Genomic DNA, 22,314 nt, shown 5'->3' with positions numbered 1-22,314 from the left:
CCCCCCAAATGAAAATTGTCTTGGAAAATTTCTCACTTGGCAGATGGGAATAGTACTGCTCTTAGTAAGAGCACTTATATTTTTTTGCCATTGAAATAAAGAATTATGCTTCATTCACTTTCTGTGAAGTTTGAAAAATGTTACATATTTTTAATTTATGAGTATGTATACAATTTGTTAGTTGGAATGTGGTGGTGTGTAGATCATGTGAAGGAAGATGAGTCACTTGATAGCCTGGGAGTTAAAATACTAGCTTATAGTCTTGTTTTGCTGTATATCATTAGTCATGGAGTAAGACACATGTTTCTGTGACCCAATTATTTTAAGGGAAAAACAGGATAATTCTGCTCTGACTCTGTGAGTGTTTTTGTGAGGCTTTATGTATCAAAAATTATGGAGTTGCCTTGATAGTGTCAGGTGATATAAAATGTCCGTGAAAGATGAATAGGATATTTTCTTCTCTTTCAATAGATGATGATATTGATGATGAAGAGTTCTTTGATAACCAGCTAGAAGCTTATTTTGAGCAGCTGATACAACCAGAAATGACAAGAGGAGACACCGACGTCCAGAAACTCTCAGAACGCTGTACAGCACTGAAGCTTTCTGAAAATGGCTTAATTCAAGTAGGTTTAAGTTTAGCATGCCCAGTGGCCCTTAAATGTGTTAGCATCCTTGAGAGCTCTTTGCCATTGTAAACTAGGTTTCATTTCTTTCGCGTCAAACCGAAATACTGTTCAACAGGGATCCTATACAGCAAAGGATTATTTTTAAATTTAAAGATAGCAAATACAGCTCTGAACTAGAAACAGAGCTGTTTGAGTGAGCTTCTGACTTTGTTTCCTCCGCAAGGTTTTTCCTGGGGGGAAAAAAAAGAAAAATAGAGAAGCTAGGTAGCTATTTTTGTATTTCTTTTCTTGTATTTCTCTTCCTTGTAGTGCAGAGCTATCAGCTGATTCATCTGCTTGTTACAGAAGGTCTTGCTGTTTATGAGATAAGGTGGAATTGGGTAAGTAGCTGGCTGTCCCAAGAGGCGTTAGTCAGGAAAGCCTGCAGCAAAGCTGAAGAGTTTCCTATTATAGTGTCTCCTTTATTCAGGTCTCCAGGTTTCACACTTCTTTCTAGCCCTGCTCCTCATAGTCCTCTGTTTTGTGCATAGCGCCTTCTTTCTCCTGATAAGCAGCTCTGGTAGATAACTTTGTGCAGTCAGTCCTGTTATACTTGATCTTGCAAAGAGGGGGGAAAAAACCTAAACCCCAACCTCCTAAGACTGTATTTCTGTACTTCTCTGGGATGATTTATACTTGTCCTCAGAGAAATCCTGTAATTAATACAGCATCACTGTTATTTCCTGAAGATGGACTTTTTCTGCTGAATTATTCAATATTACATTTCTTAATCCTTATTACAAAAGTAAAAATTGCTTTCAGAGTTTTGGATTGTTTATGCTGGTCTGAACTTATGTATGCACCTCAGGCATTCTCTTGAATTTTGGTATAAGGTGTGGATGTTTCTTATGCACCTTGCTTCCCCTTTCAGCTTCTTAGTGGTGGTTTTTAGTGTCAGAGATGGTAAAATATTTGTAGATAAGTGTTTGGGATCCTCTCAAGTCCACTAAGGGATATTGTATCACTGGTAACTAAGCAGAAGCCTCTACAGTTATTGTTGTCTTGTGATGGCATGATTTTAATTTCGATTACCATCTTCTGAAGGCAGAGAATTTTTGATGAAAGTTAAATCTCCATAAAAAAGCTAATACCCATAAAACTCTTGCTTTACCCTGTCCCTTCCAGCCCCTGCAATCTGGTCAGCTAAACCAAAACTAAGGCCATCTTTTTTTGATCTCGCTTGTAACTTGCTTGAAATACTTAGGAGATGGGCCTATTGTATAGGAATGGTTTAATTTTAATCTGATGGATCTGTGACAAAACTACTTTTAGTAGTTTAACTTGTTGCAATTCTTAACTAGAGTTACAGTTTTAAATGTAATTGTTTCTGGTTTATTTTTTGTTTCTGTAACTGTTAAGGTAACATGCTGGCACTTCTATTATGCAATTAGTTTATAAAATCTTTTTAATCACTGGTTATCTTGGAGCGTGATGTCCAAAGTTTATTGTGTAGCATCATAGAGACTTGTTTTTCTAGGAGAATAAGTATGTATGTATCTTGTCAGTGTGTAGAAGGTAAGGATAGAGCAGCAACTGGCTGGCTTGTGGTCTGCCTTTGAGTAGCGGTTAGCTCCGTTACGGGCAGATTGCTGGGGATTAACTGCCTTTCCATTTTCTTGGCTTTGCAGCCATGGATGTGATATTGGAAGTTTCATGCTTCACCAGAATGGGAAAGTGTGATTGATTTAAACAGTTAAATGAACTGTAGCTTTCAAAATTTCAGAAATTACCCAACTGACATAAGAGTTTCCAGGCTGTGGGAAGTAATACGTTAACCCTGTAAAAGCAGTCTGCTTAGGCTGCCAGTTGCTGGTCTATGGCTGGACATGAAGAAGGTGATAGGTGGTTGGTTGAAGAGTAAGAAGAACACAGTTCTGCTCTCTGTCTTCTCTATTTGTGTAAGATGTTCCTGCTTCACTGCCACTGTAGATAGGCAGTGGGGTAGCTACCACAGATTGAGCTGTATTTAGAGTCCTCATTCAGCAGTGGGTCAACCAGAAGAGTAGCAGCATGATGCCCTTGTTAAAGGGAGTGAAAGGATGTAGTGGGAATAACGAGATCCTCCATCTTCTTGCTGTGTATACCCTTGGAGGCAGATGTGTGGATTGGCATAACCAGGAACTGTTGTCCTTAATGGTGGTGGTAACAGCTAGAGGTGCCTCTGGCAGTGGCACTTGAGCAAACAAAGCATGATAATCCCTTTACTAGAGAATTTTTTTATATTGTAAAACCAACTGTAGTATTAACTTTTTTTTTTCCCTTTGGTATACCTGTGGTTTGTGTGTTTTTTTTTTTTTTTTTTAAGGAGAACTTTCTGGTTCCTGACACTTTCCAGGCTGTGACAGGAATAGACTCTGGAAATGCTAGTGATGAAGATTCACAAAATCAAGGCATAACTGCATGTTCTGTGCAAAGAGAAGTGCTGCCCAGAGCAGTACAGCAACTGGTATGAAATGGTCCTTTAAATTTCTGCTTATCATATGAGTAAGACTGTAGTAAAAGAAGGCACTGCATTTGAAAACTTTATCGAAGTTGAACTAGCAACCCAACTCTTTTCTATCGTGCAACTAGTTTATAAAATCTTTTAGATCACTGGTTTATTATCTTGGATAGCAATGTCCAAGGTTTTATTAAGTGTACGGCATCATAGAGACTTAGTTTTTCCAGGAGAGTGTAAATAAGTCTCAAATAATTGGTCAGCGTGTGAAAGGTAGGTGTAGAGCAGCAACTGTCTGGCTTGTTGTCTGCCTTTGAGCAGCAGTTAGCTCAACACCACTTTGTTTTTAGATATATTTTTTAAACGGTTAACTTGGACTATTTGTACCTAGGACTGTTAACACACAAACAGTTAACAACTGTACTTCTGACACTTTTCAAATTATTATCGTTTAAGAATTCTGTGACTACTGGAGATGTGCTGGATTCCTGCACTGCTGCTGAGCAGCAGATAGATTCACTATATCTTCAGCACGTGGACAACCATAAAGCTGATGTCTCGGATGTCCTTCCAAAGCAAGACATACAATCCACTGAGTGTCAGGCTGCTGCTTCTGATGTAGAAGTACTACACACAGCAGGAGGAGTTTTGGGGCACCACACCACTCCTAAAGTTGTTCTTAGTGCAGATGCACCTCAGACAGATGCAGCTGAATGTCAAGTTGGTCTTCCTGATGCTTACCTGTCTCCAACTGCAGACAGCTGTGAGAACATAAGTTTAGCTACATCAGACAGAGGTAGGTTGCTTTAGTTAAAACCAATCAATACAATTGTGACCAGACTGTTGCATGGAAGAAGAAATAAAATTGTAAGCTACGCATTTTTCTTTAGTTGTGCAAGTTGGTAATAAAAGACAATGTATCCTGAATAAATTTGGACTTGTTTTTGTTTTAAAAAATACTGACTGTTGTATATTGCACTTAACTATTGTTTTATTTGATGATGAAACTAATTTCAGCTTGCAGTTGCAGCAGCTTGAGCTACCTTTTTTTAACTTGTTGCTGACTTGTGGCAAGTGAACTCCTTAATCTAAAAATAAAAGACTTCGCCATACTCCTTTTTACTTTAATCAACAGGTAGCATTTGCTGTATCTTTCAGGTGATATACCACACAGCATCGTCTATCAAAATGAAGAGGGCAAATGGGTAACTGATCTTGCATATTATACTTCATTTGATGAAGAACAAGATTTAAATCTGTCTGAAGATGATAAAATAAATGAGCAGTTCATCACTGGATGTATGTAATCTTTTTCCTTTTTGGTTAGTTGTTGATACCTGTAATAGTATTAAGTAAACTTTCTTCTCTTTTTTGAAAGCTGCTGCTGATAGTAACCTATAATGGTATTATAATTAGTTATAGTTGATAGCTTCTTTCCTACTCTTTTTATGAAGTCTCTCTGTTTTCTTTAAAAAGCATTCTAATGTGTCACTGGTACCTATTATATGATAGTATACAAAAGCAGCTCCTATAGCTGTCACTTCTCCAATTTTTCCTTTGGACTTTAATTACTGTTATACTTTCTTTCAACAAGAGGAATCAATTGTAATTTTGTACTGTGTGATGGTTATAAGACAGGAAATAATTGTAAACAAGAAACTACTACAAAATCAACTAGAATGTGAGAAGAGCTGCTGAAATCACTAGTTGGTGATTTTTTTTTTTGTGAACGCCTTGGCAATGTCTTGATGTGAAAAATGGTACTGAAAAATGTTGAAATTTACTGAGGGGCTTTATGGGACTCATCTTCTAATAAATTCTAGGCTTTCTGAACCTCTGTGTACTTAAAAAGTTGTTTATTTTCCTTAAGCTATCTCAGACTGATCTCCATGAGAGTCTGTATGTTTGTCATACAGGCTTGGATAATATGCACAGACATATCCATTCCTTAGCACCAGAATGTCATCTGTCTTATGGGACAGATTCAGGCAGTGTGTGCAACAGTACTTCTTCTAGTCTATTCTGCTTTCTGAAGTTGGCATATGGATGGGCTAATGTATTCTAAAGATGTCCACGGTCTACTCAAGGTGGCTCTTTCTTTCAAAGAGAATTCTGTATATGTTGCTGTCTAGAACTGTTTACTTTGAGTAAGTGATCAAACAGGATTGGTTGGTTGAAATAATATTTTTCAACACTAGTGGTTTTCTGCTGCAATAGGCATATGTAATCCAATTTGGTAGAAGCTTCCCTATCTTGTATGTCAGTAAAGCAGAGCTCCTTCTTATTTTTTTCAAGTGTCAGACACTTTCCTGTGTGTCAGACTCAGATTGCTGAATGATTAGAATACCTGACTGTTGTAAATTTTTTCCAAGGCTGTTTAGCTTTTTCCCAACTGATGGGATTTGAAAGGAATTCTTCTTTTGAGCCAGTTGTTTTACCTGTTCTCGTGGTAGAAGACTTGCACTTACAGATTCAATGTGGTTAGTGTTTTTCTGGCTGCTAGTTTGTCTGCCTGTTTGCAGTGCTCAGGTATGATGCTTGATGGTGAAGAGATTTTATTTGTAGGGACAGAAAGGAAATGTTACATTTGATGCCTCTGAGTCTCATTTGTGACATGTCTTTGTCAGCAAACTGTGCACACAGTGTATTCATGTATAGAATAGGGCAGGATGGCTCACTTGACAGAGTTTGGTCTTTCAGAAAGTCTTCAGAGAACTGTGTACAGAGGATTAAGTAAGAACTGGTAGCTGACTTAGTGTCCCACTGGATATAACAATGTGTCCATGATAGTGTTAGGTTGCCTTTAGGAAATGAAGTTGGATTGCTCAAAAAAGATATATTCCAGTTTTGTTTCTTTCCTCAGAGTATGTATTGTGACTCTCTAATTTTATGGACAATAGTTGTATTCACTTTACAAGTTTGTGTCCATTCTTGACTTATTCCTCCATTTGCCCTGTGTCTTCTATGACTAGGGATGCTGTGTGTACAAGCTCACGTATTTTATAAGTTTTTGATGGTCTTGCTGATATGTGAACATTGGAATAAAGTGGTAGAGCAGTATCTCTTGATCAGTTTTTCACACTGTTTTGGTGAAGAGTCTTTAGGTGTTCATTGTTCTGTAAATGCTAATTGTGAAAATAATTTAAAAGAAGTAATGATTTATTTGGCCTGTAGTTTACACAGGTATTTAGTGAATTGGTACAAACCAGTCATGTTTTGCTCCAATTCATAGGTACCACCTTGATGACATTTTCAAAACTAAATATAGTGAAAGTTTTTTTGGAAGTAGCTATATGATGCTCAATTCTAGCTGGTATGGGTAGTATAACCTATGAAGAGTTATGATTTGGTTTGGAGTTAAGGCTATAAGAGACTTTCTTTATTAACCACTAAGTTAGCTTAATGCTACTTTTATTTTGGCTAGTAAAGATCCAGGGAGTACCCTTTTAAAACAAGTTTCATATGAACTTTTCTCACCATAATGGGATGAAATAACTCCTAGTGGATCTCAAACTGTCTCAGATGTAGAATTAAATATTGCAATGTCTGTCCCTCAAAATTTAGCTTAATGATGCAAAGTAGTAATGACAGCACTTTAATAACTTAAGTGTTATTTTAATAAATGTTCTTTTTGGTTTTCAGCTGAAGCAGCAGCTATGATTGCACAAGACCAGGAAGAATTTGAGAAAGCACGCAAACTTGTGCAGGTAACTAATTATCTTGGGGTAAACAGAATAGCTTTCTAATTTGTTTGCAAATGACAACTTCTGAAATCTCTTTATCTGCAGGTAGAAAAAGTAGACATTCTGAATGCATCTGAGTTAGCAGATACATCATGGAAATCTGCTAATAGCTGCATTCTGCTGAGAACACCTGATCTTGATAAAGATGCCAGTTATTTACATTTGTCCTTGGGGGAGTTCTTTGGTCAGAGATCTGAAGCACTTGGTTGTCTTGGTGGAGGCAGTGACGTGAAACGGGTATGTATCTTAATGTTTATGTTAAGACACAAGGAAAGGACAAGAACAACATCTAGCACTTTTTTTTTTAAATGTTGTAACTAATTACTTGAGGACTACTTTTCTAGTTCACTTGCAAAGGAAATTCTTTGTGTGACAGGTCTGGGTTGGCTTTTGTTTCCCATTTGGAATTTCTGCTGTGAAGACTAGTGTTATCAATGAATCTGGATCTTCACCTTTTGGTCAGGAACTAATTATGTGTGGGATTAGAGAGAGAAAAGTACACCATATACAGGGTGCACGTTGGAGGTCCAAGCAAATGCTCCACATAGCAGCTGAAAGAAATGCTGCTCAGACAGGGGTATTTGAACAGCGAGGGTGTATTTGTATAGCTGCTGATACTTGATGTGCTATCTAGTCAAATGCCCAACTTCAATGAAAATGTAGTCATCTAGACTCTTACCTACATACGCTTCTTGCATCTATTGGACACCTGTCCCTTATCTGCTGTCGGTAGTCAGTATCTCATCTGTGTTGCAAACAAGCCAAAAAAAGCAGGAAAGCGTGTACAATGGGACAAAGTCAAATATGCTGTGTAATTCAGTTGTATCCTGCCAGATTGGTAGAGTTGGCATGTTCTGTCCTGGTGCATTCAGAGGCTGAGCAGCAGAACATTCTCCAGGCAGAGATGATGGAAGCAATTTCTTTTGTCTAACTGGTATGAAGAAATTGCTAGTTTATTTTATGTATGTATTGGAAGTGTATGTATTTGGATTATAGGCATTTGCAATGCTAGGAGGCATGTGTTACTTAGCAGGGGTATGAGAGCCAAACACCAACCAGGGAGGGACTGTGGCTGAAACTGCTTTGCAAGCCCACTGAACCTATTTATTAATGATTCCATTTACTCATGCTGTATTCTGGGGTAATTTTTTTTTTTTATAGCCATCTTTTGGTTACTATATTACATCTCCGAAGAAAAGGCAACCTGTTGCTTTGCTAAGGCAATCTGATTCATCAGGAGGTGACACAGGCCAAGAGATTTCACAATTGTCTGAGGTGTTTTCAGGTAATTATAGAACTGAAGGGTCAGCCCTAGACAGTGTTTATAACAGCAGTTAAGAATTACTTGCATATAACTATTAAAGACTGTTGATCTGTAATAAAAAGCCTCTAGTTTTCATTCGCCAAGTGTCTTTTTTGCTGTGAGCACCTCTCCTTCCCCTAGAAAAACACTGAACCTAAACACTTACAAGAGAGAACAGTCTAATACCGAGTACTACCCTGAATTGTCTCAGATACTGGAAAACTACCAGAATGTCTTGTAATAATTAAAAGTCTTTTCAGAGTTCTCCTGTTGAAACAGCTGTATAAATGTGTTGCCAAAACCCAAACAAACAAAACCCCCAGAAAATTGGTCTGTTTACTTATATAGATATAGAGAATATAGGGAAAGAAGGAAAATAGTTTGGGTTGTAGCTGACGTGACAGTATGTGCATAAAACATAGTCTACATTTTTTCCTGTGATCTTAAAAAACCCCCAACAGTTACACTCCCATGATACCTGCTTAACTTAAACCAATAATTTAGGAGATTCCTCCAAAGTTTTATGTAAAGGTCACAGTGTATTTTGTTGCATACATATGCTTATCAACTTAAGGTATATTTAGGAAAGGATGAGTCCATTTTAAAGCAGCTCTACTGCTCTTGACTGAACTGTGGCAACATCAGTCTTTGAATCTGCTTGTCCAGTCAGTGCAGTGACTTAAATACTTTTTTGCATTGGTGAAAAATAACCATTGGGTATTTATGGAGCCTACTTCCTTGAAACAGCTTTACAGCTGTGATTTTCCTCATGCTGGCACCTTGCAAATATTTTTAAAGGGTCTCTAATGATTTTTGTTTTTTTAAAACCTAGTGTTAGTGTGCTTAAGTTCACTATACAATAGTCTGAATTTTTGTCAAAAAATACCATGAGTTCATTGAGATCATGACCTCTGTTCAATTAAATTATAGTAAAATTGTTGCTTTGAATAATAGAAAAATACCCTAATGTGCTTTGTAGCTCTTTAGAAATGAGGGTTGCTGTAAATGCTAGAGAAAGTATTTGTGTCACTTTGTGTCCGAGATACTAAGTACTGCTATCTGATTTTCAGTAGTACTGGCAATAATAATCTTTATCAGCAATATCAGTGTGCAGTTCCTGCTTAAGGAGCAGCAGATGGAGAGGAAGCTGAGAGGTCAGCAACCTGAAGAGGGTGTAACTTGTAACACAAAGTATATCCAAACCTCAAATATCTACTATAAGAACAGAAATAAAAACTAACCAAACAAAAAATTTTTGTTGTTTCATACTTCTTTTCTCAGTGATCAGAATACCTTTAAAAGTTGGTTTTAGTGTTCTAGGGAGGCCAGCAGGAACTCATTTGTTGAAACAACCCTCTAGATATCATGTGAACAGTACATCCTAGTTTGGGTTTGATCTCCTAATCCAGAAGACTACTGGTAGCTTTGGTTTCAGAAACATACCTGTTCCTCCTAAAGATAATCTTTCAAAATCACCAGTTCACTGCTGTCTACCTTAGTCAAACCCTGTGTCCAGCACTGGCTTTACTTGGGTTTAATTCTAGTTTTCTATTGGAGTTCGGTTTATGTTAATACTTTCTTGCAAACACCATTTTATGAAAAGGTTTGTTTAGCTTATGCTAATATGGTAAGCTACCTGAAAATAAAATTTGAAGAGTGTGAGCATTGTATTCATAATGCCAGCTAATTTTGTGACTTAAATGTAAATTTTGAGTACTGTACAGGGAACAATTCATGCTTGCAGTATTTGGATTTGTGCCTTTATGGCAGCTCTTTTTTCTATAGAGCATTAAGGGAACATGTCTATCCCAAGAATGCAGGTGTTCAGACAATTTACTTACAGTAAATTAATTTACTGTCTTTTTCTTTGTTCTTAGATGACTTAGAGGCACAAAGAAAAAACCATGCAAATTCTACTGGCTGTGAAGGTGCATGGCATGGGATGGATACTGCAGTTGGAATACATAAAAGTGTTAATACAGAAGATGCTACTAAAATTAAAGTAAAGGTATTTTGTATTTTTCTATTAAGTGCAACTATGAACTTGAACAAAATTCAAATAATTGGAATTATTTTTGTTTCTTTGAACACAGCTAAATTTGGACTTTCATATCATCTCCATGGCTTTTTATACTAATCATTTGAATCCTAGCAGGTACCACTGTTTTTTAGGATGGTTTTATTAGAATACCTTGATCCTATAATGAGTCAGGTGTTAGTATCGTGATCTCATTTTCCTTTTTCTCCCTGCTTCACTTTTGGAGTTGCTTGGTCTGTCAGCCCATAGCTTTTTCAGAGATTCCTAGACTACCAACATTCTGCAATCAAGTTTCTGTATTTCAGCTATGTCTTTCCTTTCTATTTTTTTTTAAATGAAACAGCTTGTCTTTAGCATGTGGATCAAGTCTTTTACTTGATAAAATTCAAAAATATTGATGTGGTGAAAAAGTGTATTTACAATTTGGTAGTCCTAGACACCTACCTTCTCTTCCTTAAGATGTCATGTTCTTTTTTTGATCAGGCAGAATGCATACAGACCCTTTCAGTTACAGAAAAAGCCCTTCTACATGGTTACTGAAAGGAATCATTAACTAGCAAGTATGACATGGTTTAGCTGATCAGATAATGAAAGTTGCAGACTTAAATGCAGAAATGTTGGGTTGCTCATCTGACAATGTACTGCCATAATTGCTTTTCTTGTTCTAGATACAAAATGAGTAATTTGGGGTTTTGATAATGTATATCCAGATTCTAATCTACCTTACCCTCTATTTTTGTACAAGTTTAGGTCACCCTCATCAGTCTTATATGGGTGGTAAAATGTTGAGAAACACAGACAAATCACAGAATGGTTGAGATCAGAAGGCACTCGTGGAGATCATCTAGTCCATCCCTTCTTGCTCAAAACCAGGTCAAACAGAACAGGTTGATCAGGGTCTGGTCATGTTTTGAATATCTCCAAGGATAGAGACTGTAGTCTGTTTGGGTCCTCTCTGGGAAACCTGTACCAGTGTTTGATCATGTTGACATTAAAAATCTTTTCCTTATGTTTAAATAGAATTTTCTAGTTTTAAAATTGTGCCCATTGCTTCCTTTCTTACTGGATACCTCAGAGAAGAGTCTGGATCCATCTTCTTTACTCCTCCTTACCCCCCTCTTCTTTCTGTCAGGTATTTATACACACTGATAAGATTCCCCCTGGTCTTTTCGTATTGAGGCTCAACAGTTCCAGCTCTCTCCTCATATGATAGATGCTCCAAGCTCTATTCATCTTTTTGGCCCTTCACTAGACTCTCTCCAGTATGTCTGTGTGTCTCCTACTGGGGAGACTGTAACTGGACACAGCACTCCAGATATGGTTGCAGCAGCGCTGAGTAGAAGAGAAGGATCACCTACCTGCTGGCAACTCTCTCTTACCCATCCCAGGATGCTGTTGGCCACCTTTGCTAAAAGGGCACATTGCTGGTTCATGGTCAACTTCATGTCTGTGAGGACTCCCAAGTCCTTTTCTGCCAAGCTGCTTTCCAGCTGGTTGTTTCCCAGGCTGTATGGGTGCATGGGTTTATTCCTTCCCAGGTGCTAATCTTGGCATTTCCCTTTGATTTTAATGATATTCTTTTCAGCCCGTTTTTCTGGCCTCTTGAGGTTCCTCTCAATGACAGCCCCCTCTCCTGGTGTATCAATCATACCTCTCAATTTTGTATGATGATCAAACTTGCTGAGGGTTCACTCTGCCCCATCATCTACATCATTAATGAATGTGTTGGACAGTACTGGCTCCCATCTTGATCCCTGGGGCACTCCACTAATGAGTGTCTGGCATCCTGCTGGACTGTGCTGCTGATCACAACCCTTGGAGCCTGGCAATTTGGCCAGTTTTCAGCTGAGTCGTGGTCTACTTGACTGCTCCATATTTCATCAGTCTTTTTATGAGGATGTTGTAAAGACACACATGCATATCTACAGGCAGACATCTTTTTTCTTTTCTTCCTCAATGTATGTGTATCTAAGAGAGGTGGGAAGAGATTGTGGTCTGAACATGACTGTCTACTTATTCCATGCCCTTTGCTAAGAATTTCCAATGTGCAAAATAAAAAAGAACTCCAACTCCAGTGACAGAGAAAACTGGAAATAGGTTTGTCTTCCCCTTGTAGAGAGGCAGGTGATTCAGAATTAATTGGGAAGATACTGTGGTTCTGGTTGTGGTAGTTTCTTTTCTGTTGTTTGCTGCTGATGGGATTTTACTCCTAGTTCTTCTAACTAAATTAAAACATTTCAGGATTTAAAAAGTTTTACATGAACTAAGGCTTCCTAGCAGGCAATCTTTAATTAAGGTTTTAAGAAAACTTTGTGGAGTAGACTTAAAAAATCAGTGTGATTAGAATTATGCCTATTGCAGTGTTTCTTCTGGACATGTGATTAAAAATGTGACGAATTGTATATATATATTACTGTATACTGAAAAGCAGAATAATTTAAAACACTAAAAAAATTCTTAATTTGGTGCTTAACTCATTCTGGTTTGTTGTAGGATGCAATTCATAAAGACAAGCCTGAAGATGGATTATCTAATCATTCTGACTCTGTCCTGAGTATTAGCACAATTGCATCTGCTATTGCTAATGCTTCCTCCAGTGCTGATCCTTCCCAGCTAGCTGCTATGATGATGGCACTCCCTACTAAAAGTAAAAGAACGTGTTTCTTTCCTGGAATTGTTAAAGAGATGGAACTGTCTGCTAATCAGGTGTTATCCAACAATGAGGAAAAAAGTGCATTTGATATGGAAAAATACCTCAAAAAAACAGATGAGATTGGCCATGAAAGTGATTATGAGAGTATTGTGAAACATGAAGCATCTGTCCAGAACCTTATGCCTGATACTTTTTTGCTGGATAAAGGTAAAAATAAGGATAATCTTGCAGAATACTCGATAAATAATCATAGCAAGCAACAAGAAAGAGAGAAGCGATGTCTGGGTTATTTTAACGAAGAAAACAATAGGCAGAATTTTTCTAGTTTGTCTGCTCTTCCCAACCATGAAGATACAACTGCAAATAGTGTTAAATGTTCAGAAAAGTTGTCAGATTTACTAAATAGTAAATATTTACAGTCAGTGAATGCTGATCATAGATCAGGTACGCTTGATACCCAAACCTCACCTACTGGAAATGAAGCAAAGGAGTGTGGAATTCCTTTAGCAGCAAAAATGGAAGCGGCACAGAGAAGTCCACTTGCTTACCAGACCAACGATATCACTAGTAGATGTGGCATCAGGGAAGACACAGAAACAGTAGATCAAACAACAAATTCTGTTCCTGACCCATGTAGTGATTTGGTGGAGAGAAATACAGGAAATACTCTGTCACTCAACACCTTAAAACGTCCCAAGCAATCTAGTAAATATGTCTCAGTAAGCCCTACAAAAGTAAAGCCTACACAGAAATTGAACAATGATGCAAAGAAGCAAAACGCAAACATAGAGAAAAGATACAGAGATGCCAATACTGGCTGTGGTAGGAATGGGAAGCATGTAACTTTTGAGCAGCTCTCCCCAGCTTCCCAGAATAGTACCGGTAAGTAAACCCATATAAATGTAACCAGTTGTTGAAAAGCTTTTCTTGGCAGTAGGATTGTTCCCTGTGCATAAATAAACACTGTTACTAAATTCTGTTTATTCACCAGAGCATAAACCCATTCTACCTGAAGGTGACTTGCAGCCTCTGGAGGATGAGCAGTGTAGCTTCAGACCTTCAACTTCACCACTAATTCACTCTTCTCCTAGTGAGACTTCTGGAACAGCATTTTCAGGGTAAATTTCTTGGTGCAGGTTATAAGAAATACTAATGCTTCATGAGGATTTTTGAGGGATCAAGTTTTAGTTTGAATGTTGTCCTTGATCTCAGTTTGTAGAAGACTGTTGTTATGCTAAGACTTAATTCTTAGTCTAAGCTTTTTGTTTGCTTTTATTATGTGTATGGAGAAGCAGCTTTAAGCAATTGTGAACTTCTACTTTTGCTCACTGTCCTGATGAGGCAGAGTTGCTGGATAAGAACATTGCTGTTTCTGTTCAGGATTATCCAGTAATTCAAGAATACAAAGTATTCAGCCTTTTAGCTAGTCAGATACATCAGATACCTAAACTTTGTGTTGATGGAGCTATAAAATCCCATATTTATTCATTGTTCCAGTGTAATTCATCTATTACAAATAAAGGTACTTGGTTGGGGATTATGCTGTTAATTATATGCAAATAAAGTTTGACATTATATAGACCAATGAAGATGTGAACTTCTAAGTATTTAACTTAGTTTGGTTCTATGATATGTACCAGTACTTGTTGTGAGAGGGGATGGGTAGAAATATTTGTTTTGCGTTTGCCCACTTTGTATTTTGAAACTGCAGCTTGTGTCTAAGATGTAAAGCTTTCTTAGCAACTGAAAGGGAAGTGTTTTTTAAATAAACTCCCATAACAATAAGTGTTATATAAACTTTAAGATTAAAACTAAGTTGGTTGTGTAGTCTTAAACATATAAACTTGGCCAGTAGCCAATGGTTATGTACATTCTCATTAAAAAGAGGAGGCAACTGATTTCTTTGCCTTAAACTTTATAAATTCACTGCTTGATACTTAACTACAGTTAGTGTGTTGTACATGGTGTTAGAATTACAGGCTGTCTGGCTTTTCTCAGAAGTTAAAATGGGCAGAAGTATGTGTAGTTTTGCAAGTGTGTTATGTAGACATTAAGATTTCCAGTTAAAATTGTCAATGACTTTTAATTGTTTTCTTATTATCTCTTCTTGTTTGGCAAAGTGGTGAGAGATCCTGTGTTTTCAGGTGTGTGAAATGATGAGAATCTCAGCAGCAAATAGAAAGTACTAATGTGTGATGCCTGGGATGTTGAATGATTTCATTTGACATTCTTCCATCTAGATAGATCCAAGTATTGTGTTTTTCTCTGACCTTGGCATCTGAGTTCATCTGTGGAACTCTGATGCTTTGCCTTATCGATTTATATCCAGTGAAAGTCAGTTTTGTGTACATCAAAACCAGAACTTGTAGAGGTTGGAGCTGATTTCTCATTTCTGTTGACTGTAAGTAGAATGGCTAAGTAAATTGACTTTTAGAATAGTATAACTAATGTGTAGCATTGATTTTCTTGGGGGCAGCATTAGAAGTGTGTTCTGATACTGACATATTTTTAATCTGTTTTTCAGGTCTGAAACTGACTTTACTTGCACACCATGTTATCAGGACTCGTCTTGCAAAGGGAGTGTACTACCTCAGTCAGTTTACTCAAGTCCTAGCATGAGCAGATTAACATATGTCTCTGCATCTGACAGTACCCTTAAGAACACAGCTATAATACATAATCCAGAGATTTACTGGGTAAGAAAAATCCTGAAATCTAAATAAGTATTCTCTTTCTTTAAAACAAACAATACATCACCTCCCCCTCCCTCTCAAATCAAACCCTTAAATTGTCAAAATACTTATAAATTAGAAAAGCTGCAAGGGTTTCAGAACAGTTTAGGACATGCTGTGCATAGAGAAGAGGTATTCTGTTCCCCTACTCCTGAGTTTCAGAAATTTAAGTTCTGAAATAAATTATATTAAATGCACAAACCCGAATGAATATAGACATAGTAAAACATTCAAAGAACATTGATTCAGTTGAAAAAAGTTAGAGTTGGTGTATTCTTTCCCTTTCATTTTTTCCTCAATTTCTTGTTAAGTCATTCTGTTCTTGGAATACAGTGCAGTGTTGCAGTAGTAGTTTGCAGGATCTGTATCTGCTTTCATTGCTTGTGAGGCTCCCTTTCTGCTCAGCTTCAGTTGTTAGGAGAATTTTTCCTGGAGGAACATTTATAAGTACGTATTTTAGCTTTAACTTTATCCAGGACTGAAGCTATCATTTTCTACTTCTGACAGTCATGCTGACTGTTCTTATTGCTTTAGCAAAGCGTCTACTCTGAGAGTGAAACTTTTGTTCAGACTTGCAATCTTATGCTGATTGAGGAATTTGCATTCTTTTATCTAAATCCATGCATACCTGGAATCTTTATTATGCCTCCCCTCTTTGAAAGTGTGTGGAAATCTGGATGAAACTTTAAAAAACAACCAAGCAAAAGCTGAGAAACCTCTCTGACTGTATCCATATCTGTGTAAATCTGAGTGGTTACATTGTAATCTCTTTATCAGTTGTGGATTTCTCTAACAGGAAATAGAAATACTGTCTACTATGCTTTTTTTTTTTCCCTTTTAAAGAGGGTGAGGCTTTTCAGGACTGGTGGCTAGTGAAAGCTTAGTGATGTCTTCCTGCTATAGGAACAACAGCAGCAATGTTGCTTCATGCTGAAAGCATCAGGAAAAAGGAAGCATGTGTTCTGGCCTATAGCCGATTTTGTTCTCGGTCTAGTTCTCAAGTTACACAGGGAATATCTATTCTCTTCTGTCTTCATGATTGCAGTGGGCATCACAGTCCTGTAGGAGGGACCCAAGGGCAAATTTTGGTGGGTATTTGCTTGCAGTCCATGCTGGCACAGCATCAGCTCTTGGGTCTCTTTCACAATTTAAATGCATATGGTTCTAGATTCCTGTTATCTTGTGCAAATGGATGGCTCTTGATGCATACTAGTTTGCTCCTCTGTCTTGAAGACATGCTACTGAGAAATCTTTGTTCCCCAGGATAGTTCAGCAAGGAGATCCTCAAGTACTTTGCAAAAGTTTTAAATTTGTGTTGTGAGTACATTTGTAGGTATATTTGTAACTCTGCAGTGTTATCTTACTCCTTTGGGTTAGTAATCTTTTATGCTGAGAGAGAGAGACCAAGAGATCTTCATCTCATTTGTACTTTTAAGAATCACTTTCATGTCCCTTGCCTGAAGCTTCTTACAGAGAGTAAGAAAGTTTATATTGGTGTTACCTTCAGATCTGAATACTTCATATAGCACTATCTATATGAATACTTCATATATCACTATTGATCAGTGATGCCCTCTCTTTAACACTAGGGTCAGGTTGTCAAAGTTGCATGATTTTAAAAAACTTTGTAAATTTCTTGTTGCATTGATTTGGCCTGGTTAGTCATCTCACTCGGGCAGCTCTCCTGAATGCCCTTTTTAAAGGATTGTAACTTGCAGCTTCCTTTTCTACAACAATCTGAACAGCTACTTTATTGTTCTTCCCCTTCCTTCACATGCCGTTCTCTGCTTCCCAAGTCCTATTTACTTAAGATGAACAATTGCTTTATGCTATAGGTACTTTTCATCCTTTGTGTAGCTCTCTTGTTCCCATGTCAAAGTTCTCTAAGGTACGCATGCCCTGAGCTGAGTTTGATTACTTTCATACCATGCTGTCTAGTTTTGGTTTTGAAACTCTTAAAAATTATTTTGAAACTGTTTTTGAAAATGAAATCTGTGATCTGGATGTACTTCACAAGAAAAAATTAATGTTTGTAGAACATCTAAAGAACGCTTTCATTTTTCAGATTGGTAGGGGAAATACCTGGAGATCCATCCACTGTATTGTGAAGTACGATGCCAAGTGTGATGCCAGTTGTGGGAGGGTGGTTCTCTCATGGTCAGTCCTCCTCTGCTGATTAGTGCCAATGCTATTATTAGTAGCTATGAACAGTGCATGAGAGGGTGTAATCACTTCTGCTCTTGACAGTTAACCCAATAGGAGTTCCCTTGAAATGCATTGTGTGTATGTGTGTGTTTATGGTTCGTACTTCTTTTTCTCCTGGTTTGATTTCTAAGTACCAAAATTCCAAGACTCTAAGGATAAGGTGCACTTGTTTCACCTACACTATGCATACATGACAAAATGGAAGGTCTTTGGGCTTAAATGATTTCTTTGTGTGAGTGCACAAAGTGTGTGAGTGTGTTTTCATGCATCTTAAAGTAATCCTTTTGGATTAATTATTTGGTTCAGGGCCACTCAGCTTTTAATTTATTTTCCTAAAAATTTGGCAAGTATGTCTTTAGTGGTGTATTGCTGGGTGGGTTTTTTTTTTGTTCTCAAAAAATGTATTTGTTACTGTAACTTACTTCTTGTAGGTCCTTAGCTTTTACTAAGAACTTTAAATACAGATTTGATACCTAACCATATCAGCTTTTAATTAGTGGACTCTTAATACTTGGGGATTCTCATTTCTTAGCAGAAACTTAGACCTTACGTAAGCACCTTTGTGTTCAAGGAAGTCATAAAGAATATGGAGAGAAATAACGTATGCCACACTTGGATGCTGTTATTTAGGATCAATTCTATCAGAAACAGGATTGATTAGGATCGATTTGTATCAGAAATAGTGTGGCCAGCAGGACTAGGAAATGACTGTTCCCCTGTACTTGGTACTGGTGAGGCTCCATCTCAAACACTGTGTTCGGTTTTAGGCTCCTCACTACAAGAATGACATTGAGGTGCTGGAGCATGTTGGTATAAGAGCAATGAAGCTAACAAAGTGTCTTAGAGCACAAGGCTTATGAGGAGCAGCTGAGGAAACTGAGGTTGTTTAGCCTGGAGAAAAGGAGGCTCAGGGGAGACCTTATCGGTCTCTACATCTACCTGAAAGGAGTTGGGTCTCTTCCCAAGTAACAAGTGATAGGACAAGAGAGAATGGCCTGAAGTTGTTCCAGGGAAGGTTTAGATTAGATTTTAGGAAAAATCTCTTCACCAAAAGGGTTGTCAAGCACTGGAACAGGCTGCCCAGGGAAGTGGTAGAGTCATCATCCCTGGAGGTATTTAAAACATGTGTAGACGTGGCCCTTAAGGACGTGGTTTAGTGGTGGGCTTGCCAGTGTTAGGTTTACAGTTGGACTCGATCTTAAAGTCTTTTCCAACCTAAATGATTCTGATATGTGCATTTTTAAACATCATAATATCCATGGTGTTGGATCCAAACACAGTAAATAAGAAAATTCACTGTGGGTCTCTGTTTTTTAGAATAGTATGTCTGTGAACCTGTCAGTGAGTTTAGAAATCTGCTCCATTAGGTTTTTTTACATAGTGGAGTTACTTTCCCATAGAGTGACTTTATAAAATCGTAGAAAGTCAAACTTTTTTGGCCCTGTGGAAGCTCTCTTAGTCGGTGGTAACTTCAGAGAGCAGAGCATTCTCTTGGTGTTAATGCCCGATGTGGTGAGTTGACCCCAGCTAGTGGCTGATCTTCAGTTGCTTATACCCCTACATGGAGAAGAGAATTAGGAGGGCAAAAGGGTGTGGGACTGGTGGGTTGAGATAAAGGCAGCTTAATAAGTGAAGTGGGGGGCAGAAGCCATGCAAAAGCAATCACTCGATACCAGCAGACTGGTGCCCAGCCAGTCTCCAAGCAACAGCTACTTTGGAAAAATTCCCACCCAGTTTTATTGCTGAGCATGATGCTACATGGATGGATTCTCCCTTTGGTCAGTTGGGGTCAGCTGTCCTGATCATGTGCCCTCCCTACCTCTTACCACCCCCAGTCTACTGTGTGGAGTGACAGAGTGAGAAATGGAGAAGGCCTTGACACTGTGAAAGTACTGCTCAGCAAGAGCTGAAACACTGATGTGTTATCAACAAATCCAAAAATACAGTGCTGTAGGGCCTACTGTGAAGAAAATACACTGCTTCCCAGCCAGCCCTAGTATACCTAGCTAGAACATCACTTTAGATGGCAAACAGGTTGTAGTCAAAGGTTTTATTTTTGAAGGTGCGGAGTCACAGATGTTACAAAACCAAAACTTCAGATGAGACTGAACAAACTTGTTTATTTATATTGGATGGCAATACCAGCATTAAGGTCTGTTGTCTTTTATGTACCCTACTTGCTTTTCTGAAATTTGTAATACTGCATATCATCTTTGTTTACTAGAGTGATGATGCTAGTGAACTGAGCACAACAATAATTCAAGCCAGCCCAACTCCTTTGCAGGAACATAGAAAAGAAAATCTGGAAGACCAGTCATGTCAAACAAATAGAAAAGAAGCACTGCTTAATATTGACCAGAAATCAGAAGAAAATGAACTTGAGGGTCTTAAAAGAAAGCTTGATGATGTACTGGGTCAAGAGCTTTCCAAAGAAAGTTTTCTGAAGAAAGAAAAGCAGCTGGCATCTATTCCTTCAGATGTAGCAGCAAGTCATAAAGAGTTAGACCATGTTCAGCCAGCTTTACCAAGTAAATTCTGCATCTTTCAGCCACTTTGTTCTAATGACGCCCAGGAAGTGTGGCAGGATCAAACAAGCAAAGCACAGAGACAAGGATTACCATCCTTGAATGTATTACCTGTATATCCTGGATTAAGCACTTACATGCCATTCAGTCAAAACTCATCTGGTGAACAATATGTTCCTATTTCAAGTTTAAAATCCTGTGTCATTACCTCCGAGAGTCAAGCAAGTTCTTCTGTTCCCACGTTGCTTACAGGACATTCTCTTGCAACGACTCCATTTGCACCACAACATCTGGGAAACATACCATCCACTGGAAAGACAGTTTTGTCTCAGTTTCGTGGCTGCAGCTCTGCAGGTTTTGGTCTTCCAGCAGGGATTCCTTGTTCCAGTATCCCAGCAGGACATGTAGAGAACCCACTTATAGTAGGAATTCCTTTAGGTCCAAATATTGGTCCTGGCTCTTTAGGTGCAGCTTCGCTTTGTAATCCACACTCTACTTCCTGGAACAAGAATATCTTAAATATAAAACCATGTACTGGACAACCTCTTGGAGCTGATAGAAATGAGTGGGAGTTGTCAAAGTCACCTGGTATTGGTAAGTGTGGTGTTTAGAGTGTGTTTAAAATACAGCTGTGGGAAGAAGGATGATAATGATGATGCTAACCTTACAGTAAAAATGACTACTAAGTGTAACCACAATTACTCTGTGTGGAAGCTTTGTTATTTTTAAAAGAGGTATTACTAATTTTCCTTATTTAATGATGATCTCTGAATTTGGTGTCTATTCTTAGAGTCCTCCCTAAGGGTCTTAAAAGAAATTTTTTATGATCAAGAAGAATTTCAGCATTCGGTGGTTTTGTGTTCGTTTAAAGGATCTAGAACTGTCTTTCATAGGAGGAATAGAAATCCTAGCTGTAGTTTATGCTTGGCATGACAAGTCATGCTCTAGAAATTCAGTTGTTATTTTATCTGGAAAGTAGATGACATTTCTGTCTTGAGCCTTACTTGGTATTAGCAGTCAGTCAAGCCAAAAAATCCGAGGAAAGTGGAAAGCTTAAGCTGTTTTCTGATTATGAAGGGGAAGGACAAGCTGCCTTCAGTACATCCTACTGTTTCTCTGTATCTTGACTTAGATTTAAACCTAAGCAATGCCAATTAGTATTCTTTTAACCTGTGATCTCTAGTTGTTTTTTGCTATACATTTTTTTGGCTAATTCTTTCAGACAAAATAACAAGCTAGTGCGGTTGAAAGTCTGAATTTATGATAGTTTATAGGTTATTTCCTGTTTATTAATTGTTCTAAATCATTAATCTTGTTAGTACATTTTAAAATGGTAGAATTTTGAACAATCTTACTCTTTGCCTGGTTTTAATATACATAATTTTTAGGGTTTTGTACATGGTTTTGAACTCTGAATATCTATGTAGTCTAAACTTGACTTTTGGCAAAGGAGTTTTTTGAACTAAATTTCCAGTGATGGTAGTCACAGCTTATATTTTCACCTTCATACTTGTGCTAAATTTTCTTTTTTTGGAGGGGAATAAGAGTGTGAGGCTTTAAAATAAAGCTTGTTACTCAAGTAACTAAAACTACTTCAAGTGATTATATGTGTCTGAGAAGTCAAATTTTTAATTTGACATGAGTACCCATTAGTGGGTTTCTGGATGTAATGAAGATTGATTCTTGGCATATCAGAGAACTCTCACCTGCATTTGAGTTTTGAGTTGTCATTATAATGTTGCAGATGCTCTCAAAGAGTGAGTTTGTTCTGAATATTTTCAAAGTAAGGACTTCTTGGAAATAAAATACTTCAAGCAGGGTTTCTTTCTGATTTGATGATAACTTCTGATGACTGCAGTTCTACAGCAAAAATCTACTCTAGGAATACTCAGTATTTTCTGTGGCAAAAAATGTATGAACACTTTTCTAGGTTATTTGTCAATGAAATTGTTCTAAAGATGTTGTAGTACTGATATTTGCATTTTCTGAGTTGGATTAGTACTCATGAAA

The 22,314-nt window shown here is 37.7% G+C and overlaps 1 protein-coding gene across 2 annotated transcripts in view; it reads left to right on the top strand.

Annotated features, from left to right (window-relative positions):
• CEP192 (centrosomal protein 192) overlaps positions 1–22,314 on the top strand; it is a 72,737-nt gene that overhangs the window by 7,646 nt on the left and 42,777 nt on the right. Inside the window, exons 6-17 of one of the 2 annotated variants that reach the window (XM_026843153.1) lie at positions 472–626; positions 2,974–3,114; positions 3,562–3,901; positions 4,264–4,404; positions 6,748–6,812; positions 6,894–7,085; positions 8,010–8,133; positions 10,038–10,159; positions 12,683–13,724; positions 13,834–13,960; positions 15,367–15,538; positions 20,004–20,898. In XM_026843153.1, coding sequence (XP_026698954.1) covers positions 472–626; positions 2,974–3,114; positions 3,562–3,901; positions 4,264–4,404; positions 6,748–6,812; positions 6,894–7,085; positions 8,010–8,133; positions 10,038–10,159; positions 12,683–13,724; positions 13,834–13,960; positions 15,367–15,538; positions 20,004–20,898 — 3,516 coding nt within the window. Of the gene's footprint in view, positions 1–471; positions 627–2,973; positions 3,115–3,561; positions 3,902–4,263; positions 4,405–6,747; positions 6,813–6,893; positions 7,086–8,009; positions 8,134–10,028; positions 10,160–12,682; positions 13,725–13,833; positions 13,961–15,366; positions 15,539–20,003; positions 20,899–22,314 lie in introns of both variants that reach the window. The other variant, XM_026843152.1, reaches the window with a different exon arrangement.

Source organism: Athene cunicularia (genome assembly GCF_003259725.1).
Source record: "Athene cunicularia isolate RWA chromosome 2 unlocalized genomic scaffold, athCun1 chr2_part1, whole genome shotgun sequence".
NCBI classification, from domain to species: domain Eukaryota; kingdom Metazoa; phylum Chordata; class Aves; order Strigiformes; family Strigidae; genus Athene; species Athene cunicularia.
Note: the sequence above shows the minus strand (reverse complement) of the source record. Positions and strands in the feature narration are given on the sequence as shown.